At 35.0% G+C, this 23,434-nt stretch overlaps 1 protein-coding gene across 1 annotated transcript in view; it reads right to left on the bottom strand.

Moving 5' to 3' along the window:
* Positions 1-23,434, bottom strand: part of chrnb2 (cholinergic receptor, nicotinic, beta 2) — a 57,469-nt gene that overhangs the window by 26,741 nt on the left and 7,294 nt on the right. Inside the window, exons 2-3 of the mRNA XM_087286944.1 lie at positions 3,353-3,498; positions 1,523-1,567 (exon numbers count right to left, since the gene is read on the bottom strand). Of these exons, the coding sequence (XP_087143070.1) occupies positions 1,523-1,567; positions 3,353-3,498 (191 nt within the window). The remainder of the gene's footprint in view (positions 1-1,522; positions 1,568-3,352; positions 3,499-23,434) is intronic.

The following is a 23,434-nucleotide window of genomic DNA, read 5'->3' as shown; positions in this document are numbered from 1 at the left end:
TACACCATTAATTTATTACTGTATATACAGTACAGTCTAAAAAATATTTTGTGTGGTATCTAGGGTGGCCGAGAGAACTTAACGTGCTGAAATTTAGAAAACTTACAGGTCTAAATTAACAGATCTTCAATGCATACACTTTAAAAAATGTGCTGCATTTTCACACAACGCAAACAATTTATGAAAACGTGCTGCATTTTCTCACAGCACAAACAGTTTACGAAAACATGCTGCATTTTCTCACAGCGCAAACAAGTTACGAAAACACATGGCATTTTCTCACAACGCAAACAATTTACGAAAACACGCTGAATTTTCTCACAACTCAAACAATTTACGAAAACACGATGAATTTTCTCACAATGCAAACAATTTTACGTAAACACGCTGAATTTTCTCACAACGCAAACAATTTACGAAAACACGCTGAATTTTCTCACAACGCAAACAATTTACGAAAACACGCTGAATTTTCTCACAACGCAAACAATTTACGAAAACACGCTGAATTTTCTCACAACACAAAAAATTTTACGAAAACACGCTGAATTTTCTCACAACGCAAACAATTTACGAAAACACACTAAATTCTCACAACACTTTTAAAAACATCTAAACTCAACGAAAATGTTTCAAGGGGAACCAAAAACATGCCGTGACTATTTTGCCCAGTGAAACAGTAGGTAATCTTTGAAAGTAGAGTTTGTTGTTTGTTTATTTTAACATCCTGATTCCCTTGTCTTTCGTATTTCGTATTTTTACATGAAGGTTTCCTTCAGGTACTCCAGTTTCCCCCACAACTCCAAAGACATCCGCTATAGCTAAACTGGGTATGCTAAATTGTTCATAGTGTATGTCTGTATGTCCTGGTCCTCTGTGCAGGTTGGGGGTTGAGCGTTGGGCTAACAACTCACCCCGTAAAATTTAGATGTTACGAAACACAAACATGGTGCAGCTTAATATCAAGTAAGTAAGTAAAAAAATACCCATAAGCTAAGTAGCCCGGTATGCCATGTTTTTAGGTCCTCTTGAAATGTTTCTGCTGTGTTTTTTACTATTTGAAAGTGTTGTGAGAATATGCAGCGTTTTTTTTGTTTAAACGTGTTTGCATTGTGAGGACTTGCAGTGTATGTGCTGTCAAACGAATGAAGATCTTTTCTTAATTTGCTGGCATTTTTTGTAATTGCATGTGTTTTCTTAAACTGCAGCATGTTAAGCTCTCTCGGCCACCGTAGGTAGCGTATAAACTGATGATGATGCATTTCAAGCCTAATGCATATCCATTAACATGCATGCTTTTTTTAATTAACATGGGAACTTTTATCATTTTTAACTTAATTTGCTGACATTTTATTGTTTTTATTGTTGTGTTTAAATAATATTATTCTTTAAAAGCATTAATTTAAATTACAGTTATTACCTTGGATAGAAACCAACAGAACAATCAAAGTAAAGCACTTTTTGTTGTGTGTTAAATATTTTATGTCAGGAAAGTAAAATGGGTTAGATTAATGTGACTGACCTGTGTAAGCCAGACATTGGTGGTCATGATCTGTTCTCTCTCGTGCTGTGTAGGAAAAAATAAAAAGACAGAAAGGGAAGGAAAAAATCTTAATAACAAATACAACTTAATGATATAACTAAACAACTCATTTGTAATTTGTCAACTTATTTTAGTGATTTGATAAAAAAAAAAAAAAACTTAAAACTTTTCACAATTCAAAATACACAGCAAAAAAGTTAGGTTATTTTTAATTCATAGCTTTAAAATATGAATATTATAAAGATATTGTACCCTTTTTAAAAATTGTAAAAGTTTGCTCTCATGCAGTAGATTTATATATCTACAGATTTATATATCCTCCAGCTATCAGCCCAGGTAAGTGAGCTGTTGTTGATTTACAATGCATTACAGGCATGAAGGAGGCTTGTAATTGGCTGACAGCTGAGCGGTTCGCATAGAATGATGAGTGGTCAGTAAGCATTGGTAATTGCTGCACCTGTGGGAACCGAAATGGCCATTTCCTGTTGTCCACACTTGCTTCCTACAGCACACCGACAACATTCACTCAAAAAAATCAGGCTAATGCTGAAGCCTCAGAGCCTAACTGCATTATTCCACAGATCACTAAGCCTACTTAGGCTTAAAATGGAGCTAAGATGACCATATTTGAAAATAGAATAGACGTTGAATAAACGAGTTTACTTTAAAAGTCACTGAAAATACAATGCTTTAACAAAGTGTCAATGCTAAGTGAGTTACAGTTGGTAAGGGTTATTGATGTTGTTTTCTAGTGCTGGAGTAAGCTCTTTTCTCTCAGTTTCCTATAAGAGAATTGACTCGCAAATGGCAGAAACAGTCAAATTGCTTGACCTAGGAACAATTGTGTTTATGACTATACATTAAAAATGTAATTACAAAACACCAGTTAGCAACAAAACAAGCTGGTTTTATGGCTATAAATCAATGGAAGTGAATGAGTTTAGAAGTCTCAAGCCATTAATGTTCCAATGGCTGCATCCACTCTAACGTGAAGAATAAGATCAATATAACAGCCATACATTTCATTTTCTAAAGCTAGACCAGAAACAGTTTAGAGAAACTTTAAATGAAGTGACTCTACTGTGCAAATTCAAGGGTTTCTAATTGTTTTGGAGGCAATAGCTTAACATCCACTAAAGGTAAAAACACAAAGAAAAAACACCAATTTTCTAATCAAAATTTCTACAAGTCACTGCCCAGTCCTAGTTAAAGTTATGATAACATTACTTATTAGGCATACTTCATTATTTACATAGCGATGGGCATTGTTCATAATTGTTTTGAGTAAAAATTTAGTCCATGTTGTGGTGGTGGCTAAAAGGTTAAAACTCTTTAAAAATTATTTGAAATTGTATTTAACTTTTGTTTTTAAATCAAGTAAGCATTTCATGTTTGTTATTTCACATGTCAGAACAAGACATACTGTATCAAAACAATAGGGTGAAAGTTGGCTTCTTATTCGGTTAACCATAAAGCCAGTTTCAGAGAATGAGGGTCTGTCAGTTTGAACAACGAATGCTAAAAGCATTGGTTATGTTTTTGGATATGGAATTTTCCGGAAAGGTTCTGTATGTGTGAAAGGGGCTAATGAGGGATGAGGGACGACTCATTTAAGACTGTTCAGAATTTTTTATTTTTATTTGGGAGACAATAATTCCACTTTCTACCCTTGCAGAACTTTGTCATTCACATCTGGCTATTGTATTTTCCACACTACAGGCAAATTAATAGGTGAAAGAGCATAAAGGAGGATCTTTATTATTCATTCTGCATTTAAATATGAGAATCAAAGTGTAGGTGTCCACTGACCACACTGATGAGCTGCGCCAGCGAGACCATCAGCTGCACTGTCACCACTTCTGATCCATTAGTAGCTGGTCGGATCAGTTTGTTGTAGTGAGCTGGATTGAGAAGATGCTCCACCAGTCTCTCTTCTGTATCTGCCCCATCACCGCCTGGAAGAGACACATGATTTATCAATACATATCCATACATATCCAAAACATGAAGTCATATTTTCCAAAAAAGATTTGCATTGTTGGATGTGGCATCTGCTGTGTACTTTTGTATAACCCAGAGGCCCAGCTGCAAAACACACAAAAGCTCTCTGGAGAACACATTAGACGAATGAAACAGAAATATAACAGTCTGTCATAATAAAATTCATGTCATTTTATAAGTAAACCACTGGAGAAAACATTACTGTGAAGCAATGTGAACCCTTAAGCAGTAAAATAAAGTGTATTATTTATTGAAATCCTATTGTTTTAAAAAAAAATGATGAATGTGATTATATTTTATTATGATTATACAATACAAATATGTATAAAATTTAATATTTTATTATACCACATACACATTTTTTTTTAATTAGCATTAAATCACTTTCATAAATATTAACATAAATTAGAAAATGGAAATTGTAGTTTTACAATCAATTTTTTTAGTAGTTATATCAATATTTTTATTTTTATTTCTTTTGGCCACTGTTCTTTGCACTTATATTACTTATTATTATAATAATTATTATTATTAAATGTTTTTAAAAGGATCAAATCAAGTTTTATTTTCATATCTTTGCCATATGAATAATAGTTCTATTATTTTTTAGGTTTGTGTGATTATGTTGTCTTTATTTGCATTACTTTTCACATTTCTGTTTAGTTTATTTAGATACATTTTTATTGCGATTAAATCATATTCAACCCCAATCATATTTAATCATAGAATTAAATAATGAAATTAAATGAAAATAAGAAATGATAGCACAAAAATGTATATTTCTAGATATCTATGCATTTTCTGAATGCAAGAAATGAATGGTGGAAATGGAAATGAATGAAAAGGACATCATTATTCAGGGTTTGGCAGTGAAGCTGTGCCTCAAATCTCCTTTATTTTAGAGAGTGTCAGGCAAACACTCATCACTGCATGCTCATTAAACCCTTGTCACATGCTTACTGCAATTGACTAACAGCTTCTACAGTAAAGATCAATCCTGTGGGATGGCTTTATTCATCAAATCAAGTAAAAGCTGGTATTCCACTTCAGGCTGTTAGCAGACCCAATGCCTTTGTATGCAAATATTCACTAAAACCAACATGAATCAATGTAGTATGGCCCACATTAGGGCTGTACGAATGTGAAAAATCTGATATTGCGATATTTAGAAAAGATCATTTACAAGCATGATATACACTCACCGGCCACTTTATTAGGTGCACCTTAATAGTACCTTACTAGTATATTATTCTCTTCAATTCTTTCTATATACAAATCTTTAAGCTTCAAGCATTATCATTTATTTTGCCCAAATGATTTAAAGGGGACCTATTATGCAAGAATCACTTTTATAAGGGTTTACATGCAGTCATGTGGCAAAACTTCTAATGGTAAAAAATGTATCAATTTTAGTAATTTTTTTTTTATCACAATTCATAAAAACAGTCCAACACTTCAACTGACATTCTTCCATTGCACATGTCATCAGAGGAGGCAAGCCCAGCCCACTTGTGGCAGTCGCTCCCTCAGCACAGGACGTTAGTGTTGTTGTTTTTAATCTGCCCCTATACTGACTCATAGGCATTTCTAGCTTCGCCCTCTTTTAAAATAGAGCACAATATCATTTAAATTAAAAGCAACAGTTGACAAAACAGCACAGTTTGATCAATTGGATCAATTAAAGTCTAAAAGGGGCAGTTTTAAAGTTATAAAGCATTATTTGTGTGTATTTTGAGCTGAAACTTCACATACACACTCTAGCGACATCAGAGACTTATCTTACATCTTTTAAAAGGGGGCAGAGTAGGTCCTCTTTAAGTTTACTTAAAATGCTCACAGAGTCAAAGGGCTTAAAACATATTTAAATGAAAATGTCCACTCTAAGATTAAGCTTTCAATGACTCACAGTGTTTTGACCTGTACTGTCTGGTCAACTATAATTGCAGATTCTGTGATGTGAATATTGCAAGTTTGCACAATGCTGAAATTATATTTTGCAGCCCTATATCACTTTTATAATCTTTACTAGATACAAAAAAACAACTCTGCAATCTGCTTTAATCCAGTTTTTAATAAGCAAGTCAAATGTTCTGTTTGCTATTCCCTGACTGTCTTGTGTTTTGAGAGGTGATGTAGTGCACGGCTCTACACTTCTCCTGTCTTGTTGTTTTCTCCTTTCTCAGGGTCAGCATAATAAATTTCCTCTGTCTCTCTCACCATCTACTCATCCATGCCGTCCTCTCAGTCTCTCTCTCTCTCTATCTCTCTTATTGGCTTGTTCTTGCCGCTCTTGCTGTGTTCAGTGGACAGGAATGATGTTTCTACGGCACAGATCAATGAAGACTCTAATCACACGCCATAAACTCTCTCTTTCTCCAATGGAGAAACTCTCCCTTTCTCCACCTGCACAGCGATCTAAATCTACCGTTCTAAACGTGGCTTCCCTTTTCTGCTCAGTTGTCCTTCTTTTATTGTCACTCAAAAGGCCAAAGTGAGTTATGAGATTTGGTGAACTGGTAAAGATATCTATACTGTCACGAAGAAGCTGCATAGAAGAAATCGAGCGTATGATTTTATGTAGGCTGGTGAATGCTTCCCAGCAGCCAGAGGACATCAATTTGATGTCAGATTGACGTTGTACCCCAACATTGTGAAATGTTGCATTTTGTTTGGAAATGAAAATTGGGTTGACATCAGAACCCAACATCAGTCCAACATTAACGTCCAATGTTGGACAATCATTGTATTTTTGTTACTTTTCAACACACCTAACAAACAACAAAATATCAACGTCTAATGATGTTGAAGCTTAATGCTGTGTGTACATTACCAATATGACGTCTATCAAATGTTAGATTTTGGTTGCTATACCTGATGAATAAATGTCAGTATTTGCCATCATTATGTCTGTAAACAGGACACTGACAAAGGGAAGTGCGGATCCAAACACAGATTTATGAAACAGAATGGTCAGACAAGCAATGGTTAATACAGAAACAAACAGATGTATACGGGCAATCCAGAGTTGTAGTCAATATACAGCCGGATGGTCGAAGGCAGGCAGCATACTGTATAACGAAAACAAACAAAGAAACCGGGTGAAGGTCAAGACCAGCAAGGCAAGACAAGGAAAATGTGTTGTAATGTTCAGAGTTCAGTATTACAAGACTCTGCAACTTGTGTGTAAAACAGAGAGGTTTAAATAGTCCAAGTAATCAATGATCATAAGTAGTTGTAGTAAGTATATAAGTATAAGTATTAGTATGTTGGCTCGATGGTGGATTTTGGTCACTTTCCAACACAACCTAAAATTAACAAATTATCAACGTCATTTCAAGCCGTTATTGGACGTTAAAATAACATTGTCCTTAGATGCTAGTGCGCTAAATCTAACCTAATATTAATGTCATACGATGTTGTGTGTCTACTGGGTTAACTCTGATTGGTTGATGAATGTTTCATGGAATGTAAATATTTTGAGGAACTGCACAGCCAAAGTGGTTCCAGGCAGATCTTGACAGCAGTTTTTTAATGACTTCAAAACCCACAAACAAGAAACAAAATAAAAACTAAATAAAACTAAATAAAACAAAACCAAGGAACCTAGTCTACATTCATGAGCAAAAACCTAGCAAATATATTTATAAAACAACTCAATAATGTCTTTAAGTGTGTTAGCTGTATAGTTATAAGCTGAATAATTAACATTGGTTTGTTGAATTATTTGAAAATAATGTACTATGAGGCCACATCAATTTGCATTTCCATCAGCTGGTTATTATACATGCCTCATTTTTAGTACATTTAGGTTCATTATTTCAAATGTAAATGCTTGATATGCATACAGAGAATAAAAAGTAAACAATGTCAAGCATCTTTTTAAAAGATGCTTGTCAAAAATCACAACTTTTCAGAACGTCACAACAGCACCACTTTAAATCAGCTTTACTTCTTCTGTAACAACATTCAAAACTAAAGACAAAGGAACTGCTGCTTGTAGCTTAAGTAAAAAAAAAAAAAAAGATTTATTAGTAATTTAATATAGAATGAAAAATATTACTCTGAAAACAACAGAGTAACCAACAAAGGACTGAAAAAAACAACTTGACCTGCCTGATCTCACGGGGAAACATAAGTATTTTAGGTTTTGTCAGTTTAGTGGCTAATTCATACGAATTTGTACGAGTTCAGTCGTCTTAAAATGTACGATTTTAAAAAGGAGGCGTGGGTGATGAGCACTTGAGTATCTTTAGTTTAAAAAAATAAAGGATTATTATGCTCCAAATACCCCACATTTTCTATCAGTCTGATTACTTTTTTCTGCATTATACTTTCGGATCATAAAAAGATTTATATGTATTCCCCCAAATTTCAACACAATAACTCATATATAGCAACATAAGTGTGTTATATAATTTATACATTGATTTATTGTACAGGATAAATCTTGTTTTATACATTATTGCTACAGTTTTGACAAATTTTGATATCACATTATTTATTTGCGGTTTCCAACTAATTTTATGATCCAATACAACAACCAAAGAAACTTAACTGCATACACTCTTTCTATAATTTTATTATGAATATGTAAATCTATATTATGACTACTTTTAATTTCCCAAATAACATATCTTTTGTTTTACTTATGTTTAATGACAATTTGTTTACATTAAGCCATAATTTCAATTTATTAACTTCTGTTTTAAACAACTTTATAAGTTTTGGTAAATTATCCCCAGAACAAAAGATACTCGTGTCATCTGCAAATAAAATAAACTTAAACAACTCTGATATCTTACACATATCATTAATAGAAAATATAAACAATACTGGACCTAAAACTGATCCTTGTGGATATATATATTACAGCAAACAAACACTTGTCATAATAAAATTTCATTCACATCCATGACATATGTCACGTCATGATTATAAATGTTTCATGACAATCTTATGAACACCCATTTCAGTAAAGTGCTGCCAATAAATTTTTTTTTGGTCGATTTTAGCAATATTGAATCATATTTTTCATCCGAGTAAAACCAAGCCTTAGATACCACTTTTTTTTTCCCATGTACAACCATTTGATCTCCTCACAAATATTTTATTAGAATGGGCTTTCCTCTGCTCTAGATTCAAAATACACAAGTGAGGCAAGATTTACCAAATAGAGCTCGACATGCCTGCACAAAGCCCAGACCTGAACATCTCTGGGAAGACCACCACACAACTGTCTCTGTATTAGAGCAAATCCATGCATCCATGTTCCATCATCAACCGTGAAATTTTCTCAAAAGATTGAAGGCTATTATAACAACAAACCAAAAACCTGCTTGTTATGTACTCTGCCAAAGGTTTTAAAATGATTGTACATTTTCAGCAAACACTGCAATGAATATGCTTCTAGTTTTCTCTCATTATCCCTAATTCTTTTCTTTCTCTCAGTCAATCCATTCTTTTTTCTCTCCCTCCTCTTTAAGACAATGTTTGTGGGGTTGTGTTGAGGCAGAAGGTATTTTAATAAATCAGCATGTTTTCTCTTCTGCTTTGATCTTCTCTCTCAGACTCTGCGTGTTTGCTGTGCTATATAAAGCCTGGCAGTGGGATGCTGTCTTCTCCAGCCTGCTATAAGTGCTTATAATGTTTCCTTGTCTGTGAATCTTATTCAAAGATTGTAGGGGAGACAGCGGAGACATTTTTAAACAAACAGTCTACAGTGTATGCCATATTTAGCTAATCATACACACACTACATATAGTGGTCAACATTTGAAGCGGATTAAAAAGATAAGAATGGGGTTGTATATTGGTTTTAGGAAAACTTTGATGAAATTAAATGTTCTGATATTTTTTTCTTCTGGAGAAAGTCTTATTTGTTTTATTTTAACTAGAATAAAAGCAGTTAAAAAATGTTTTAGGGTCAAAATTATTAGCCCCTTTAAGCTATTTTTTTGCTAGTCCACAGAACAAACCATCATTACAAAATAACTTGCCTAATTACTCTAACCTGCCTAGTTAATCTAAGTAACCTAGTTCAGCCTTTAAATGTCACTTTAAACTATATAGAAGTGTTTTGAAAAATATCTAGTCAAACATTATTTACTGTCATCATGACAAAGATAAAATCAATCAGTTATTAGAAATGAGTTGTTCAAACTGTTATGTTTACAAATGTGTTTCTGCAATTAATCACAATTAATATCAATCATTTATTCATTCAATTTCTTTTAGTTCTTTTAGCTTAATTACTAATTTATCATGGGTCACCAAAGCAGAATGTACCACCAACTATTCCAGCATATGTGTTATGCAGCGGATGCCCTTCCAGCCAAAACCCAATACTGGGAAACACCCATACACTCTCACATTCACACACATACACTATGGCTAATTTAGTTTATTTAATTCACCTATACTGCAAGACTTTGGTCTGTGGGGGAAGCCAGAGCACCTGGATGAAACCCACACAACCACAGAAAGAACATGCAAACTCCATACAGAAACACCAACAGGCCCAGTCAGGACTCGAACCAGCGTCCATCTTGATGTGAGGCAACAATGCTAGCCACTGAGCCACTGTGCTGCCATTAATTGCAATCTTATACTCAAAATTTAACAATGAATTTAAAAGCAGCGTATTGCTAGAACACGTATCTCTAGTGGCTAGAGCAGGTGATGCAGTGTATTATTATAATATACTGGGTTCACAGCTAAATGAAATATGCCATGAGTAGATAACATATAAGTCAATGTAAATGCATAAATGTAGGTAAATTTCCGTGAATTATTTCCATGAAATGCACAGAATTCTTTGACATTATTTAAAATCCATGCCAAAATAATACATTTTCACTATTTATTCGCTCTGTAGATAGTTTGCACAGTGCTGGTATCAATTTCAGCTTCATTGAGTACGTTTAGACTCTGATTAAGAGTCTACCATGTTAACAGCGATACATTTAATCTGATTAAGGTCATAACTGAACTAAACAGAAATTAAATGAAGTCATGTGGAGTAAGAGTTTAGTCGCATTATTAAAGTGCAGTACAGACAATTAAAAACCACAATCAAACTATTACCATTATGTAGGATTTTTGTCACATTTTGTGACAGGGTAGTCTATACAAACACAGCTGTTTGACACTATTCCTATTCCGCCGACACCTGCATCGCGAAATGCAGAGTTTTTTTCCCATACAGTGTGTGGTGCAGCGAGTGTTGCGCAGTAGGTAGTGCTGTCCTCTCACAGCAAGAAGGTTGCGGGTTCGAGCCTCGGCTGGGTCAGTTGGCATTTCTGTGCGGAGTTTGCATGTTCTCCCTGCATTTGCGCCGGTTTCCTCTGGATGCTCCGGTTTCCGAAACAGTCCAAAGGCATGCAGTACAGGTGAATTGGGAAGGCTAATTGTCCTTAGTGTATGATTGAGAATGAGTGTGTGTGGATAATTCCCAGAGAAAGGTTGCAGCTAGAAGGACATCTGCTGCGTAAAAAACGTGCTGGATAAATTGGTGGTTCATTCTGCAGTGGCGACCCACAATAAAGGTACTAAGCCGAAAAGAAAATGAATGAATGACAGTGTATTAAATTCCATTAAAACAACACTGTTCCAGCAGTTCATGCTTGCATCCAATATATCATTTGTCACACACTGTAACAAAATCCAGCTTACAAGTTTTTAACTCAGTTTAAAATTGTAAGTTAGGTGGACATTTTTTTGAGCTCAGAGTTAAATTTACTCATAAAAACAATTTAACTGCATATTTGAAACTGTTCAATGAAAGTAAAAAAAAAAAAACTTTGAATTTTGATTTCTTCAATTGAATGTTTACCACTGTAAAAAATAAAAAGTTGAGTTAACTTAAATTTTTAAACCAACTGTCTGCAAAAAATTTTTGAGTTTATTAAGCTTATTAGTAAAGTATACTTGACTTAAACCAGCCTTTTTAGTCAACTTAAAAAAAAAATATCTGGCTTCAACACCCACTGATGATTAATAAATTCAAATTTCTTTGCAGCCGGTGGATTTAAATTTTTAAGTTAACTCAACGTTTTATTTTTTACAGGGCAGGGGGCATGCATGAAATGGTCCTGAATGAAAGTGATAATGCCAAACTACAGGTAAAGTTGACAAATTAATACTAAAACATCCGAAATAACATGAAACTGGAAGAAATGTTTATAGCAGGGTGACGCAATGACGTCAATGGAATTAAGTGCTATAACATGTAAAACAGGATCATGAAAAGAACATTCAAAAAGCAACTCATCTAAACCCCTTAATCATATTCAAATTCGATTATTAATGTCCATGTAAACGTAGTCAGTGACTCCCATTCTAAAGATAAAAATACAGTGACAAATGAAGCAAAAAAATTTGGTTTAATGGCCTGAGGCTAAGTCAATGGTAACAAAAGCTCATATGCATGCTGTGTTCATCTTGTACATTCATCTGCTAAATTAGAGTAAATACGTCCAGCACAAAATAAGTCTCTTCATTCAGGCAGATTTGTGCTATATTTATTCTCTGCGTTTCAGCCGTACATGGCTTCGCAGAACAGAAAGAGACATGTCAGTTGAGGAGGAATGGGACGATGTGTTTTTAGACAGATGCTTAGAGCTTATGGTATTGATCCAAGCATCTAAAGTACACTCATATCGGTGAAAGCTTCCAAAGACGGGCCAAACAAATTGCTGGCCACAGAAAGCTATTGTGTTACCGCACATCGCATTGCATCACACATACCGCATCCATTCCACAAGGACACGAGGTGAGTCCGCTTCATAAGCTCATCTGCCGGACATTGTCTGTTCATAGGAATATCCTGCCTGACAATTTCCCTCAATTCATGTCTCAGAATGTGGCTTGGTGGTCATTTACTTTCATTTACCAGTAGCATTATAAATTGCTACCTAAAATTGTAGAGTTATTTCATAATATGTCATTTTAAATCATATTCATAATGTCATAAAATCATACAAATGAAAATATTCTTTCATTTTGTGAACCAAGGCAAAGCAGTTATTTTGATTATTTTTAACTTTTGTAGTGTAATAACGTCTCCTAGATTTATGAATAATATATTCTAACATTGTTATTTTATCAAAACAACAAAACACAGAAGTGTTTTGAGTATTTGTTTCACCGTATGCTACTTTTATTTTTAAATACATGTTCATTTAGGTTTTATTGTGCATTAGAATGGATAATGGAGAGGTTTTGATAAGTTTTTATATTTTACGATTTGTTTTTATTTGTATCAAGAAATTTACAGAACATTGATCTGTTTTGAATTTGCAGCTGTATTTAGCTACAATAGCTGGTTCGTAGTTATCTAAAGGCCAAAAGTCTTTAAATGAGACATTACATTTAATTATCAGCATGAATAGTTTGACCATGGCAGCAATTTTGAAAGTTAACAAAGTTCAAACTAACAAAAGTTTCAAATGAAACATGAAATTTGATTGGCAGTTTTGCACGCATTTCTTTAAAAAGGAAGATGTTTAGGGTCAAAACTGAGACAAAATGAAATGATAAATGTATTTTGTGTCAGCAATCATAGTTTTATCAAGTTTTGAAAGTGTGTCTTTCATACAAAAGGTTTCTAAACAAAAACTACAAGCACAGAAGTCGATAAAATTGTTGCACTTAAGATTATTTGTACTGTAAATAGAATGCGATGGTATGTTGGTATAGACCAGTGGTCGGGAACCTTTTTTTAACGAGGAGTCATTTCAAAATTTTTTGGCAAATACATTTTAAAGAACAATTAGGGTATATACAGTTGAAATCATAATTATTATTCCCCCTTTGATTTTTTTTTTCCTTTTTAAATATTTCCCAAATTATGTTTAACAGAGCAAGGAAATTTTCACAGTATATCTGATAATATTTTTTTTCTTCTGGAGAAAGTCTTATTTTTTTTTATTTTGGATAGAATAAAGGCAGTTTTAATTTTGAAACACCATTTTAAGGTCAAAATTATTAGCCCCTACAAGCTATATTTAATAAATTTTTTTTTTTTTGATAATCTAAAGAACAAACAATCGTTATACAATAAATACCCTAACCTACCTAGTTAACCCAAATTAACCTAGTTACGCCTTTAAATGTCACTTTAAGCTGTGTAGAAGTGTCTTGAAAAATATCTAGTAAAATATTATTTACTGTCATCATGGTAAAGATGTTTAAAAATGTGTTAAAAAATCTTCTGTCCGTTAAATATAAATTAGGCAAAAAAATAATAATAATAATAAACAGGGGGGCTAATAACTCTGACTTCAACTGTATATGTATATCTCAATTTGTATACACTAATTTTGCTACTATAAATAATTCAGGGTTTCAGCAAAACTTTAATTTATATCCATGCACTACTCATAAACAAAACGTTCACAATAAACAAATATGAAGCATCACATGTTGAGCAAGGTCGTGAAAGAAGAAAAGACATTGTTTGAATTTACGCCTGCGAGGTTACCATAGAAACACAGGTTGTTTGCCAAGTTTATCCATTGGTCGAAATGTCTTTTTATTGTAATCTGAGTTTTTATTCATTTTGCTGTAAAACAATTACAACAAAAAAGGGAATTCTAATTATGTTTTCGATAAACTATAAAGGAAACAAATTTCCAGTGATGGTTATAATTTTTTAAACTGTAAAATATTATTGAAGGGAGAGCCTCATATTTTTTTGTTCAAAAAGCCACATGTTGCTCACGAACCAGATTCCTACCACTGGCATGGAAACATTGTACATTTAGGCCACACCCACACCAAGCGGGTAAACAAGGCTGCCTCCTTGTTATTTCTGACTTATAACAAAAAACAGAAGAATGTCACACAGAACTTTGGTGACTTTGGCATACAGTTAACTAGCTATATAAGCTCAGAACTGAGTTTATATAAGCTACTAAACGGTAAACCCAGTTTTTAAGGTGACAAATGTGCATATATTGTAGGTAATACAGTATACGTGACACATCAGCTGTAGAATAAGTGAACTGTGGTATCCTGACACTCAGTATGCCTGTGTGAGGTAAACATTTTGTTGCTGGAATGTCAAATATCCAATATGCAGTTTTATATATTATATTTTTGTAAGAAGAAATGATTTTGACAGTATGGAACTTGCAGGTAAAGCAGAAAAATGTTGATGAAGCAAAAAGATTTGCTGTGCTGTTATATGTGACAGCTTGTTCCACCATCATTTGGTTACATTTTTTATTTTTTTTAAGTGTTTTACGTTGAGTTGGATCATTTCTCCAACAAAAGGCCCAGGTAAGAAAAGAGCTGACACAGACCCTCACAGTTTAGTTTGTCTATATATTTCCTCCCCTCTTCTTCTCATTCCAGTGGGTGTGATGGTTTCAGACCTGCACTCTACTTTTGTGCCCTTAAATACTGATTTCTTGGGGGTTGACAGCTTATAAAATGTAGTTCAGGATTTCTTTTTAGCTTGTTCACTGTTCACCACATTGTTTATTTTTTTGTTATTTGACAAGCCACCTGTTGGACACACTTTCTCCTCTCCATATGCTTGGAGGAAAAAAGGATTGTAGATTTAGCAACTTAGACATATCATTTATAGTCTGCTACTATTTGATGACTTGAAGTGCATCTTTTATCCATATTTTATCCTTGAAAGTCACTTTGAATAAAATCGTCTGCTAAATGAGTAAATGTACAAAGTCAATGTAGTCAGTTGGATTGTTTTCTCCCATAGTAGGCATTACCTTCAGATTATGATGCATTGCGCTCTGTCTATATATACTGTATGAACATCTGGCATCATGTTTATTCAAGAAGGATATTCTATACTGGCATGTACAGTATGTACTGTAATAAAAAATCAGACAATATATGTATGAAAATTAAATATTATAAAAATGAAACCTCCTCAACAAGATAAAACTGTACATGTCTATGTGTACTGATGTTCAGTCTAAGCAAAGTCTAAAAGTGAATATTATTTCAAACATCATTTATTTTGTTTGAATATGTTTGACCACAGTTGCCTTGGTATGAATTTCTTTATCGGTATATATATATATATATATATATATATATATATATATATATATATATATATATATATATATATATATATATCAGTATGTGAGCTGGCATTTTCCCCTCCTATTTTGCAACAATTGGTTTGTTTACAAGGTGTCAACACTCCACCAGGCTGCTAGTTTCACAGTTGAAAAAGAAACACAGGAGACTAAACAACAACTGCCTGAGAATGAGATTGCCAAAAACCATAGACGTCCACACTGGCTGGTAGTTTCACAGTTGAAAATGAAATAGAGGAGACAAAACATCAGCTTTTTAGCCAAAAAGCTTACATGTCTACACTAGCTAGTAGTTTCACAGTTGGAATAAAAAAGAGGAGGCAAAACAACAGCTACTTTGTCAAAAAACATAGATGGTCACACCAGCTAGTGCGTGTGATAATGAAAAATGTTCTGCTCTATTTGAAATATTCAAACACTTATGAAAGCATTTTTTATTGCTGTTACATTGTAAAAGGAAATAGAACAGACACTAAACATTGATGAATATTTCAAGTGCACAAGTGTTATTTGCACATGCTATCAAATGGAGTGTCCCCTGTAAGGATGTATTTTTAACTTTAACAACCAAAAGTATTTACAGGAAACCTATGAAATTTAATTGCATCAACAACACATTTGAATGTGTTGTTGTTAAAAAAAAAGAAAATTCTGTTATTAATTACTCACCCTCATGTTATTCCAAACCACTGAGACCTTCGTTCATCTTTGGAACACAAATTACAATATTTTAGGTGAAATCTGAGACATGATCTTTGATGAATATTCTTAGAACAGATGATTACGTCTTCAGTGGTTCAATCGGGATATTATCAAGCTATATAAATTATTTTGTAGGCACATAATACACAGAATTTTAATCAAGAGTTTCTTCTCCTCAGTGTCAGTATATTGCTCACGTGATGCTGCACCCTATACTCACACTGAGAAGAAACTGTTGAATATATATTCCAATTGATACTATTCAGATTGAACCATATGGTCTGTTTTAAGGATGTTTTTTGGTACGTTTCTGGAAATTGAGTGAGTCTCAGGGGTTTGGAACAACATGACGGTAAGAACATTAATTTGAGAATTTTCACTTAGGGGTGGCACGGTGGCTCAGTGATTAGCACTCACAGCAAGAAGATCACTGGTTTGAGTTCCGGCTGAGCCAGAGTTGGCTGAGTTGGCATTTCTGCGTGAAGTTTGCAACCCAAGCTCATTCTGGAAAAGTAGCCCCGCGGACGTTTCTGGAATCCGCGATTTACGTGGCCGGAGGTACGTAAAGGCCGCGTTTAGTTTTTTTCGAGCGAACGCTGCAGGGCGGTGTGTAAGACGAAAAACAGAATCCGAAAAAAAAAGGCGAGAACGCGGCGGGATTTGAAAACGCGGTCGAAATCGAAGACGAGGGCTTTTGCTTTATTTTTTCTGGACGGCTTTTGCGAACCGTCGCTCGGGTTTAGGGAAGGAGGAGGAGGAGGAGGAAGAGGAGGGCGGCTGAGTCGGCCGATCCGGCGGCTTTTCGCGCGAGAACAGGCGCGGGCGCGCGCTCCCGAGAAAAAACGCTCGAATACGTACCTCCCGGGACGTAAATCGCGGTCCACAGAAACGTCCGCGGGGCTACGTTTCCACAATGAGCCTGGGTTGGAAGTTTGCATATTCTCCCTGTGTTAACATGGGTTTCCTCCCGGTGCTCAGGTTTCCCCCATAGTTCAAAGACATGGTCAAAAACAATAGAATACACAAGACTAGTCACTTGTATATTTTTGGAATGGAGAAAAGTGTAACGCTCAACATAGCGAATGAAGCCCCGCCTTCGAGTACAGGAGTCAATCAGTGTTCGCTATAGACTAACAATACTTCAGGGGAGGGGCTCGGACCAGGTGTGAGTTTCTGCAGATTTGTGTGACTGAAACATTTAAAAATGAAACTAAACAGACAGTTTTTGTTTCATTTTATTGGTGATTCCTAATATGAAATTTGATTGTAAGTTTGGCAAGCAATTTTGGAGAGTTTAATGTTTGCCTATTGAGAAAGAATGCCTGAGCATACTGTCCAAGAGGCATTTCAGATATGGCAGCCGAGTGAAATGGCTTGCCCTAGAGAGACTTTGATGAGGTACAGGTCAATTGAATTAACTAAATTGTCCGAAGTGTGTGTATGTGAGTGAGTGTGTATGGGTGTTTTCCAGTTTTGGATTGAGGCTGGAAGGGCATACGCTGGGTAAAATATCAACTGGAATAGTTGGCGACTCATTCCGCTGTTGCGACATCTAAAATAGAGATTAAGCTGAAGGAAAATTAATGAATAAATGATTTTTGTTTTAGGGTGAACTACTGTAAGCCTTTAAGGTAGGAATTGTTGCCTTGTTCCTTCACATACAGTAGACATGCACTGTTTGATAATTGGTGGCAATTATATGGAAGGCGATATAATGTCTGATGTTTGCATACCTTTCTTAGTACCCTTGACATCTGGAATTTGTACATCTATAACCCATGCAAATACAACCTTGAATCCAACCATTTCCCTGGCTGTAGTGCTTGTTTATGCAGACAGTAAAACTTAACACATCCAACATATCATATCATATTCACATATATTCTAAAAGCAGAAGAGTCTTCGATCAAATCAGCCTTCAAGTAGTTCAACAACACTCCTATTCTCTATGAAGGTCCGGTGCCCTCTTTAAATGTGCTGTAAAAGGATCGATAGCACTTTAACCTGTTTTATTGTTATGCTTCCCTTCATTCCCTACATTGTTGTCTGCTGTTTCTGGTTTATGTCTTCTGTACCTTCACTATATGCTCCATAGACACCGGTTGTGAAAATTGAGTGTTTGCAATTAGTCCAGCTTGTGTTGGCAGGTTGATGTCTGGCTGATTTGGAATGGCTTGTCTGAGCTTGTTTGTGCTCATCAAATAGGAACATTGGCTTGGATACACATGGGCACATCTGGATTAAAAAAAACAGCAGCTCATTAGAAATTAATACACCTGATCATTGATATCCTGTAGTGTTTTGTGTATTTAATGTGTTTTTTACACAGCAATTACCATATTGCATTTTACATTTCTTTGATGAGTGTTCAAAATGTTTTTATTTACCTTTGTAAAATATTATTGGGAAAAAAGTGATTTTTTTGGGAGTTTTTTCCATCAATATTGTCATTTAAACATTATATTAGTTCACATCATAATCCTATTTGGACTGTCAATAATATATTTGTCAAAGTTATCAGCTTTTACATATAAATAAATCAATTGTAAATCTCTAGTATGCGATGCATGTATATTTTAGCAAAATAAATGTAGTTTTATTTTTTAGATAATTCATTGTTGTGCACATAAATGATTTACATTCCAATGTTTTACATTTATTTGTTGTCATTTTTTTATTTGACTGCATTAAATGTGATATAATCTTTAATCAGAATCCTTTACAAATATATAACATATTCCAGCAATGCTAAATGGATTTATAAAGCATATTTTCTTCACAATGTTTACTTTTTTTAAGAACACTCTTCAAATCTCAAAAACAAAAAAACTCAGATTCAAAATCATCATAGTTGGGCAGGTGTTTTGCAAAATATAACAACAAAAGCTTAACCAAAAATAAATAAGGTAAAGTTATGAATATTTATAAGGTATTTGCTGAGTCATAGTTTTCTGTGCTTTTTATTTCACTTAGCATCTGGGGAATAATGTATTCTTTCTAAATTATGAAACTATATTAGCAGTTCAGTATTATATTCATCTTCAGCAAAGTGAGAAAAAAACTGGCTTAATATAATATACAAGTATTGTTAATAATAACCCTATTTGCTAAATTCCTTATTTTGCTGCCTCTGTGATACCAAAATAAATATAACTATATGGTACCATATACACTGTTGTCATGAGCTAGTTTTAAAATCTCTTTCAGGGTGTCCACATGGTCTAAAATAGTATTAAAAGTTGATAAATCAATGAACAGAAATTTAATGCCCTTAATAAGTATTAAAAAGTCTTAAATGCAATTTTGCAAGGTGTTAAATTTAAATCATTTTTGATTATGCAATGTATGGTTGTATGCTAAAGTTTGCCTGAATTAAATCTGCCAATATCAGGATGCTGTGTAGTCTATGAAATCAATGAAATCCTACTAGATTTGACATTTGACATTTGTTGCTTTGTTTACTGCATTAACCAAGGCAACACCGTTATTTCTGCAGTCCTGTAGGCGCAAACTTACTGAATTAGCTAGATTTAATAGATTTTTATTCAGTATATGAATAATGTTTTAGTTTTGGATTATTTTCTTACATTAATATTTAGTAAATATACTCCAAGTTAAAATCTCACCATTTTTTTCAGTTAAAACCTAACATGGTTTTAAGGTCTTAAAATGTATGGAAAGACTCTAAAAAAGTCTCAAAAGGTATTACTCTCTCAATATACTCTGTCTTTCTGATGCTCAATTGGTCCTTGGAGGCTGCTGATCAGCAAGCATTTATGATATATATTATACTTGCTGCAGAAGATTAGCATGCAGGACATGCAGGTTGGATATATGTGTGAAATCCAAAAACCGCAGTATACTTTGCTGGCTGCTGAAATGGTCTGTGGATCAGAGATACGAGCAGACCAGAGCGCCGGATCACTGCCTTATCAAGATTAGCTGAAGTGTTGAGCCAGCATGACTGACATACTGATCAGATGATGAGAACGCAGCGCAAGCATGTTATGAGAACATATAAGCAACATTCTACATAAAACAGCAAAATACTAAATTAAAAAGAAGATAAAGCAAAGGAAATTGACAAAAGGGTGTGTGTGTGTGTATGTGTGTGTGTGTGTGTGTGTGTGTGTGTGTGTGTGCGTGTGTGTGTGTGTCAGTATACGTGCCTGTGGTTCAACAGTTCAAAATTGCTATAGAGCAGAATAAGAATGTTCAAAAGAGCAGTATTTAATTATATAGGTTGTGTACTGTAAATTTTAATTGATTAAACATGTCTGTCAATCTGACTTCATGTAAAATCATAATTGTTCTATGAGGTGGTGATTGATTTTCTTTAAAAACAACAACAACCACAATTCTAAACCTGCATTCCACAAAAAGGAACATGCATTTGTAATGACTGAAACCTTGTGAGCTATGAAAGTAGCATAAAAGTGGTCAATATGCCTTAAAACGTATTTATTTATATATTGGTACTGGATACTATATTTACTCTATGTACCAACCCAGGCTCATTCTGAAAATGACCTCCATGTACATTTCTGGAGAGTGCCAAATACGTCCCAGGAGCTACGTTTTTTTTGCAGTTTTTGTTTTCTCTAATTCATCAGAGGCTGATGGTATGCTCAAATTTCTCTCACGAGTGCCATTCACATCTGGGGCCTCATGTATCAACGATGCATACGCACAAAAACTTTGCGTACGCCAGGTTTCACGCTCAGAAACGCTCACGTTTGGATTTACTAACGATGAAATGAAAGTGGGAATGTGCGCAGCTGGCGTACGTGCATTTTTTGTGTGTGTCTGTTTTATTTCCATTGGCGACTCCTATAGGCAATTGTGTTAAATTGCACTCTACAATGTGTCTTTGAGCCGTGCAATGGCAGCTGTATGAGACGGGTTCATCTGCATGTCTAGCAGGTTTATAAGGTTTCCATATCATACAGTTGACCAGCCAAACATTAAAGCGCAATTTGCCATTTTTCCCAATGTAATCAGAGCGATCTACTGCACACACATTGCTATAAAGTAGAGATCTGCGCGGGACTAAATTTTGAATCCCGCTCCCGCCCGCACCCGCCAGGTTTTAGCTCGAACGCGACCGCTCCCGCTTATATTAAGAATTTGTTGTCCCGCCCCGTTTTCTACCTGCCGCGCTAAAGAGCGGGGGCGAACAAAACCGAAAATCACCCAGCTATACAGTCCAGACAGTCAAGCTGTCTGTATAAACACACACATACTCACACAAACACACACAGCACCAAGCACACACACACAGACAAAGCTCTCTCTCTCATACGCGCGTGCACTAACACACACACAAGTACCAAGCAGACACACAGGCAAAGCTCTCTCTCTCTCTCATTCGCGCGCGCACTAACATACACACACACACAAGCAACAAGCACACACAGGCAAAGCTCTCTCTCTCTCATTAGCATAGCAATATCCGTGATATTGCTAGACAGCCCGCTCCCGTCCCAAATTAAACCCGTTACCGACCGCTCCCGCGAAATTTATTCCCGCGCCGCAGAAATCTGGTCGTGTCCTGTGGCGACCGCGGGAATGCAGACCTCTACTATAAAGGCCCCATCTGAAGATGAATTTGCCTAAGTGAATTAGAAACATTTCCATTCCATAAATATGCAAATAAAATATGATGCTCAGACTTATTAATAATTCCTACTTGTCTTCCTCATGATGAAGAGTATAGGCAAAATCTGATATGTAGCGGGGGGAATAAAGAATGAGTTCATCAGACGCTGGATTCGAACCAGCGAGTTCATGCTCAAACGTGGCATAACATGGTATCATGCATTTTACAAGCTGGCACTCACACTGTTAAGGACGCTGCAACATTTTACACCTATAAATCACACTATTTCTTTTTTAATCCACTCAGTGCGATGTTCAGACCCAACTGTGTTAACCGCATCAGCTAAACTCTCCCACTCTAATTTTTTTTCTTTTGTTATTAATGCCGGAGAACAAACATGCAATTAACACTGTTTTTTCTCCGGTCTACCTCCAAAAGCAGCATCTCCAATTCACATTCTGTTTAAAGTTTCTCTTTTGGCTTGCTTTTGCCATTGTTTTTTCGTTGGGTTTTGCCAAAGTAGAGTTATTAGCATATTCATAGGAGGGAGCAGGCAGGGAGGGGTTTTGTGCTTGTGCATGTTGCGCTTAGTTTCACGTTCATTCGGATGTACAAAGAATATGCGTGTGATTCGGCGTACGCAGTGTTTCATACATTTTGATTTTTTTTGTCATACGCAATGTTTTAGTATGATTTCCATGCAAGTCTTCGTACATAAGGCCCCAGGTCTTCTTGCCACTGTCAACTGACTGTTTGAATGACTCACCGACTGACTGACCGATCAACTAACCTAACGACTTAGCTATTTAGACACTGGTAACAGTAGGGAAGCCATCCATGGGGAGGTAAGAGGTCAGCTTGTAAGTGTTAAAATGAACAGCATCATACCTCCTCGTAGCATTTGTTTTAAAAACGAAATGTAGCCATACCTAATTCGGGCTACATAATTTGCAATCTCCAGAAATATATAGGACTACGTTTCCAGAATGAGCCTCTGTTTGCATGCACATAGGGTTCTTAGCTCATCTAAGTAAGTTCATGAGAATATTGATGTCCATTTTGCAAACAAATAGATCTTTTGTCAGATAATTTCGATGAATGGCTCGGTCTGGTTTACAAATGCATTGTTAATCATTGGTTTAAAAATTGACTGATCTCTGGATGACTCGGTAAGCCAGTCAGAAAAGTTCTCAGGTTATAAACTGAATGAGGGAGGGATGGAAAAATTGGATTATTTTATAAGAATTGTATAGTTGTGTGCTTTAAAATTAGTAAGTGATATTTAAAAACAAATTTTAGAATGAGCAGTGTGTATTTGACCTAATTCATTATTGACAACCATACTATTATCCAATAAGAATAAGACCAAACCCCTGTAAATAATCAAGAAGGTCCTACTGTTATCTCTCAATGTGCGGTTTATTTATAAACTAATTTCGAGAGGATCACATGCTTATGATTGATCATGGCCTTGCCTGCATCAGCTGCTCATATCATGTCTATCAGACAAATTTTT

This window comes from Danio rerio, chromosome 16 (genome assembly GCF_052040795.2).
Source record: "Danio rerio strain M-AB ecotype USA chromosome 16, GRCz13ab, whole genome shotgun sequence".
Taxonomy (NCBI): domain Eukaryota; kingdom Metazoa; phylum Chordata; class Actinopteri; order Cypriniformes; family Danionidae; genus Danio; species Danio rerio.
Note: the sequence above shows the minus strand (reverse complement) of the source record. Positions and strands in the feature narration are given on the sequence as shown.